Source organism: Macaca mulatta, chromosome 2, assembly GCF_049350105.2.
Source record: "Macaca mulatta isolate MMU2019108-1 chromosome 2, T2T-MMU8v2.0, whole genome shotgun sequence".
Lineage (NCBI taxonomy): Eukaryota > Metazoa > Chordata > Mammalia > Primates > Cercopithecidae > Macaca > Macaca mulatta.
Window position 1 is genome coordinate 112,032,181 of NC_133407.1, and position 7,426 is coordinate 112,039,606.

Sequence of the window (7,426 nt, forward strand, 5' to 3'; positions counted from 1 at the left end):
CATTTCGAAATAAGGCAGGCACATAGGCTGCAAGTTGGAATGTGCCTGTGAGTGTGTCCAGCACAAATACCTTGGTTAAAGTACAAGGACATAGAATGTACTTATTTCTTTATATCGAACAGCTACATAGGATAGGGCTTAACAAAGTGAGGAGGCTTAAAGGAAGTTAGTCTTTAAACTAAACTATTATTTTAACACATAATTTATTCTTTAACAAGGGAAACTTTGAAGAGGAACTTTTTTTTTCACTTTCTACACCAGGTTTAGAGGGACATATTTATGTGGTTTGCTCCACCCTTGTGTAAAGTTAGTTTATTGGTCTTGTTCTAGAATAAACTAGGAATGTGGCTTGTAGGAAAATCCTGCTGGGTAAGGACAGAAGTGCAAAGTCCTATTGCCTTAAGGACATGCCCCACGGCACCCAGTGCTGGGAAAACTGTGAGCCATGGAAGGAAAACAAGGTTTGAAATGCGTGGAGCCAGAACCTCATCTGTGGTAAATCCTTCCAAATTTCACAGTTCCTATATGACAGATGGCTGATGACAGTTTCTCAAATTTTACAACAATCTAGAACATTTATATGTCATCATCAACAGGTTAGGAATTTTAACTTTCCTAAACTACCAATAATTAAAACACAAATTTCAACCATGTTAGGAGGAAGACTGAACTATCTTTTCTCTGTATGGAAAATATCCCCCCAAAATCACAAAATCCTTGTCCTATGTGGAGGCCTTCAGAGTAAGAAGCCAAACCATGTAGGGGACCAAAGTATTATAGAAATATGTCAGGAAGTTGTCACAAATTATGTTATTTTTCTGGATTTAGTATTGTAGTATTTGTCAATTTAAAAAAAGTTTTCAAAAAAAAAAAGTTTCCAAAAAAAAAGTTTCATCATTTCTTTTCTCATTATTTTAATTCACTTCCATTTTTGAATTCATAACGTTGTTCTCTTTTTCTAAAACAGGAACCTGGAACAGGCACTGTGGCTCATGCCTGTAATCCCAGCACTTTGAGAGGCTGAGGCAGGAGGATCAGCTGAAGCCAGGAGTCAAGACCAGCCTGGGCAAGATAGTGAGACCCCATCTCTACAAATATATATGTTTTTAATTAGCTGGGTATGGTGATGTATGCCTGTAGTCTCAGCTACTTGGGAGGCCGAGGCAGGATTGCTTGAGTTGGTCAAAAAAACAAAAAGAGGCCGGGCGCGGTGGCTCAAGCCTGTAATCCCAGCACTTTGGGAGGCCAAGACGGGCGGATCACGAGGTCAGGAGATCGAGACCATCCTGGCTAACACGGTGAAACCCTGTCTCTACTAAAAAATACAAAAAACTAGCCGGGTGAGGTGGCGGGCGCCTGTAGTCCCAGCTACTCGGGAGGTTGAGGCAGGAGAATGGCGTAAACCCGGGAGGCGGAGCTTGCAGTGAGCTGAGATCTGGCCACTGCACCCCAGCCTGGGCGACAAAGCGAGACTCTGTCTCAACAACAACAAAAAAAAAAACAAAAAGAGGCCGTGCGCGGTGGCTCATACCTGTAATCCCAGCACTTTGGGAGGCTGAGGCGGGCAGATCACGAGGTCAGGAGATCGAGACCATCCTGGCTAACACAGTGAAACCCTGTCTCCACTAAAAATACAAAAAAATTAGCTGGGCCTGGTGGCGGGCACCTGTAGCCCCAGCTACTTGGGAGGCTGAGGCAGGAGAATAGCGTGAACCTGGGAGATGGAGCTTGCAGTGAGCTGAGATCGTGCCACTGCACTCCAGCCTGGGCGACAGAGTGAGACTCCGTCTCAAAACAAAACAAAACACAAAAAGAAACAATTTTTTAAAAGGGAAAAAAGAAAGAGAAAGGGAGTAAAGTGAGGGTCCCTTCATGGAGCTTCTCCAGGGGCCTTGGAGCAAGGGCCACTGAGGTACTAGAGCACGTTTGAGACTGCCATAGAAACAAAGGCAGCTAGGGCGGCCTGCCTGACCCCAGGTTGGGGTTGCTGGAGCCAAGGATCTGGGGAGGGGCTGTTATTGGAGGCAGAGCAGTGGCCCCTCAAGGGAGGGCCTTGCAGGGCCTGGGAAGAAGAAACCAGAGCCAGCTGCTGATTGATGGCAGGACTAAAGTCACCTCCATGAGGTGGTGACAAGGATGGGTGAAGCCAAAGGGTGTGTGACTCTACAGTGACTGGGGGCTTGGAGCTCTCAGTCCCCCATCAGAGATCCTCAGTGTCTGGTTCCAACTTCACCACTGCTCTTCTCAGCTGACCAGGTCCCTCCTCGGCTCCCCCTGTGCACTGGAGAGGCCCAGGACCCTCACTCGGCACTTGAGGCCCTTTATCATGGGCACTGCCCACCTTGTCCATGTGCAGAGAGTACCAAAGACAGCACGTGGCCTTTGCTCAGAACCAGACCTCCACCTGAAGTTCCCTTCTTTATAGCCATTTCCCCTCAGGGCTCAGCCAGGCTCCTCTGGGCAGCCCTTCCTGAGCCACCCAAGTCTGTCCCAATGGTAAGTCCTCTCCCATCACACTGGGAGTCCCCAGGTACTGGTCAGGCCAGAGGAGCAGTTTTTGTTTGAGACAAGTTCTCGCTCTGTCACCCAGGCTGGAATGCAGTGGTACAATCTTGGCTCACTGCAACCACTGCCTGCCAGGCTCAAGTCATCCTCCCACCTCAGCTTCCTGAGTAGTTGGTACTACAGGCATACATCACCATGCCCAGCTAACTTTTTTGTTTGTATTTTTTGTAGGGATGCGGTCTTGCCATATTGCCCAGGCTGGTCTCAAACTCTTGAGCTCAAGTGATCCTCCCATCTTGGCCTCTCAAAGCGCTGGGATTACAGGTGTGAGCCACCACACCCAGCCCAGAGGAGCAGTTGTGTCTCCAGGAGGGATCCTTAGGGAGGAAAAGTCAGTTGGTGGGGGCAATGGAGCAGTGTGAGCCAGCCTGTGCCCCACCTGCCCGCCTGTCCTGGACACCAAGTCAGCTGGCTTTAAAAGTAGAAAAGGGACACAGGGTCCAGACAGGCCTGGAGAGAGCAGACCTGGCCCAGGACCCCAGGCTGTCAGGCAGAGAGAGGCACATGTTTGGTCACCCACTCTGGGCGGAAGTCCCCTTTATTTGGATTTGCCGCTGGGTGGCTAGATGATGTAGGTGGCCTTCGATGTGGACCAGGAGGGCATCCAGCATGTGCAGGACCCCACGGAGCAGGGTGTGGTCTGAGATTGGGGCCCGCCGTTTCCAGGGTCCGCAGGGCTCAGTGGTCACCTGCGGATGCTGAGAACAAGACCAAGAGGCAGGAGTGAGAATGGAGGGCAGAGAGGGAGGTGCGATGAGGGGCAGTGATGAAGCTGGGGAGCAGGGAGTAGGGTGTGGGGCAGTGCCCAGATGGGATGGGAGACTCAGGGTGACAGAATCACCGAGGGTCTGTTTGGGCTACAGTGGTCACGGGGCCCTCAGGGGCTGGATGAGAGCAAGGGTTCTAAAGGGGAGAGCTGGGGGCAGGGTGCTGGCTGTGGGTGGTGGACATGGGTTCCACGAAGGTGTGTGGACACAGGGACAATGGGCTGTGAGCTGGGGGTGGGAGTGTGGGAGGCCCACAGGCCAGTGTGGACCCATGGGGCAGGGTTGGGTGGAAGACAGCTCACTGGGCGTACATGGAGGCAGGGGCTGTGGGGGAGAAAGAGCTGCGCTCACCTCACCCTTGGTGGCCTGTGAGCACCGCCGCCCCTGCAGTATCTTGCGGCAGATCATCAGCATGGTGGTGGTGATCATGACCCCAGCCACAGGGTAGATGCGGCTTGCTCCAGGGCCCAGCCAGTAACCAGGACAGCTCAGGCCACCCCTACAGCCCTCCATGCTCTTTGGCTGACACCCCCAGGGCTGCAAGTCCAGCCCCACCTGGTACCAGAGGGGTCGCGACCAGGCGTGGGTTGGAGCAGGCATCGCCAGCAGGAGCAGCAAGGGCAGCGAGGCCAGCACGTGCAGCATGGCCGCCGCTAGTGCCAGGGGCCGGAACCTGGTCGCCTGGCGACCGGCAAACGCCCCTCCCCCAAGAACAGGCCTGGCTCTGAGGCAGCAGGTTCCAGCGAGACCCATGGCCTTTCATGAGCAGCCTGGCCAGAAACTGGCTGTGGTAAGGGGGCTGGAGTCCAGGGCTTGAGGAGAATGGCAGACCTGGGTTCTGGGTCCTATTCTCCCAGTGGGCCTGGCTGGCCCCAAACTGAGGGAGCACCTCCTTTTGAAGCTGGGCCCTAGGCTGGGTATAGTGGCACACACCTGGAATCCCAGCACTTTGGGAGGTTGAGGCAGGTGGATGGCTTGAGCCCAGAAGTTTGAGACCAGCCTGGGCATCATGGCGAAACCCCCTCTCCATAAAAAATACAAATAATTAGCTGGGTATAGTGGCACATGCCTGTTGTCCCAGCTACCCAGGAGGCTGAAGTGGGAGGATCACCTGAGCCTGGGAGGTCGAGGCTGCAATGAGCTGTGGTTGCACCACTACACTCCAGCCTGGGCGACAGAGTGAGATTTTGTCTCAAAAAAGATAAAAAAAGAAACTAAGCCCCGAACAATTAAAGAAACCAGTAACTAACAGAATTTTTTTTTTTTTTTAAGAGACAGCGCACTGCAGTCTTGACCTCCTGGGCTCAGGTGATCCTTCTGCCTCAGCCTCCTGAGTAGCTGAAACTACAGGTGTGCACCACCATGCCTGGCTAATTTATTTATTTACTTATTTTTAACATTTACTTTGTAGAGATAGGGGTCTTATTATGTTGCCCAGGCTGGTTTCAAACTCTTAGCCTCAAGTGATCCTGCCACTTCAGCCTCCCAAAGTGCTGGGATTACAGCTGTGAGCCACCATGCCTGGCCCCTAGAAATCCTTGAGTTTACAGGATGGTAGATAAGGAAAGAAACAACTTGCTGAAACGCTGAAATTCCCTCTGCTTGTAAGATAACAAAACTGAAATCAGATGGACCCAATATTCCCGACTGGAGTGTGCACAGAAAGAGCTTGCTGACATCACAGCCTGAATTTCCACCATGTTTCATATAACTCCTCCAGAATTTGCACAGGAGACCCATGAGGAGGCATGAAGAGTTAATTGCACATGCCTGAGAACTTTCCAGACCTCCTGCTTCCTTCTACCAATCACCCACCTACTAATCCCAGTATCCATCCCCTAAACCTTTTCTAATAAAATTACTGCCTTAAAGCCAGCACAGGGAGACACATTGAAGCTGGACTCCTGCTTCCTTGCTAGTTGACTTGCAATAAAAAGCTTTTCTTGGCTGGGCACAGTGGCTCACGCCTGTAATTCAGCACTTTGGGAGGCTGAAGTGGGTGGATCAGTTGAGGTCAGGAGTTTGAGACCAGCCTGGACAACATGGTGAAACCCTGTCTCTACTAAAAATACAAAAATTAGCCGGGTGTGGTGGCGGGCACATGTAATCCCAGCTACTTAGGAGGCTGAGGCACAAGAATTTTTTAACCCGGGAGGCGGAGGTTGCAGTGAGCCAAGATCACGCCACTGCTGTAATCCTAGCCACTGGGAAGGCTGAGGTAGGAAAATCACTTGAACCCGAATCTGGTGTCCGGCCCACAACTGTAATCTCAGTACTCTGGGAAGCTGAGGTGGAAGGATCTTTTCAGCCCAGGAGTGAGACCACGGTGGGCAACATAGTGAGACTCCGTCACTATATTTTTTTAAAAAAGAAATTAGTTCAACATGGTGGTATGCACCTGTAGTCCCAGCTACTTGGGAGGCCAAGGCGGGAGGATTGCTTCAGCCCAAAACCCAGTGTCACAGTACTGGTTTCTAGCATTTCAAGCAGTGAGTCGTTTTGCTCAGTAACACTTTCACCCTGGCCTTCTCCTCACCTATCAGCCAATCCCTAAAATCCAAACACCTGCAGTGGCTCACGCCTGTAATCACACTTTGGGAGGCTGAGGCTGAGGATCTCTTGAGCCCAGGAATTTGAGCCCAGTCTAGGAAACATAGTAACAACCCATCTACGGATTTTTTTTTTTTTTTTTTTTGGGGGACAGACTCTTGCTCTCTCACCCAGGCTAGAGTGCAGTGGCGCAATCTCAGCTCACCGAAACCTCTGCCTCCCTGGTTCAAACGATTCTCCTGCCTCAGCCTCCCGAGCAGCTAGGATTACAGGCGTGCATCACCATACCTGGCTAATTTTTTGTATTTTTAGTAAAGATGGGGTTTCACCGTGTTAGCTAGGATGGTCTCAATCTCCTGACCTCGTGATCCACCCACCTTGGCCTTCTAAAGCGCTGAGATTACAGGCTTGAGCTACTGCACCCAGCCCCAATTTTTGTATTTTTAGTAGAGACAGGGTTTCACCATGTTGGCCAGGCTGGTCTCGAACTCCTGACCTCAGGTGATCCACCCACTTTGGCCTTCCAAAGTGCTGGGATTACAGGTGTGAGCCACCACACCCGACCTTACAAACTGTTTTTTAAAAACTAGGCCGGGCGCCATGGCTCAGGCCTGTAATCCCAGCACTTTGGGAGACCAAGGCAGCCGGATCACCTGAGGTCAAGAGCTTGAGACCAGACTGACCAACATGGAGAAACCCTGTCTCTACTAAAATAGCCAGGTGTGGTGGTACATGCCTGTAATCCCAGTTACTCAGGAGGTTGAGGCAGGGGAATCACTTGAACCTGGAAGGTGGAGGTTGCGGTGAGCCGAGATTGCGCCATTGCACTCCAGCCTGGGCAACAATAGCAAAACTCCATCTCAAAAATAAATAAATAAATAAAAGCCCGGGTGCAGTGGCTCAAGCCTGTAATCCCAGCACTTCAGGAGGCCGAGGCGGGTGGATCACGATGTCAGGAGATTGAGACCATCTGGCTAAATGGTGAAACCCTGTCTCTACTAAAAATACAAAAAAAAAAAAATTAGCTGGGCATGCTGGCACACCCCTGTAGTCCCAGCTACTCGGGAGGCTGAGGTAGGAGAACTGCTTAAACCCAGGAGGCGGAGGTTGCAGTGAGCCGAGATCATGCCACTGCACTCTGGCCTGGGCAACAGAGCGAGACTCCGTCTCAAAAAACAAGCCAACAAACAAAAACTAGCTGGGGCTGGGTGCGGTGGCTCACGCCTGTAATCCCAACACTTTGGGAGGCCGAGGCAAGAGGATCACTTGAGGTCAAGAGTTCAAGACCAGCCTGGCCAACATGGTGAAACTTCGTCTCTACAAAAATGAGCTGGGCATGATGGTGGATGCCTGTAATCCCAGCTACTCAGGAGGCTGAGATAGGAGAATCACTTGAACCCGGTAGGCAAGATCGTACCATTGCACTCTGGCCTGGGCGACACAGTGAGACTCCATGTTTCACCATGTGAGACTCCATCTTTTTTTGGGGGAGGGGGGAAACTAGCTGGGTGTGGTGGCGTGTGCCTGTAGTCCCAGCTACTTAG

General features: G+C 51.4%; 1 protein-coding gene across 1 annotated transcript; it reads right to left on the reverse strand.

Moving 5' to 3' along the window:
• Positions 1–3,077: 3,077 nt before the first annotated feature.
• Positions 3,078–3,977, reverse strand: TMEM89 (transmembrane protein 89). Its single transcript, NM_001194540.2, is given in 2 exon segments — positions 3,078–3,263; positions 3,684–3,977. Coding segments are annotated over 2 exon segments (480 nt in total).
• Positions 3,978–7,426: the final 3,449 nt, after the last annotated feature.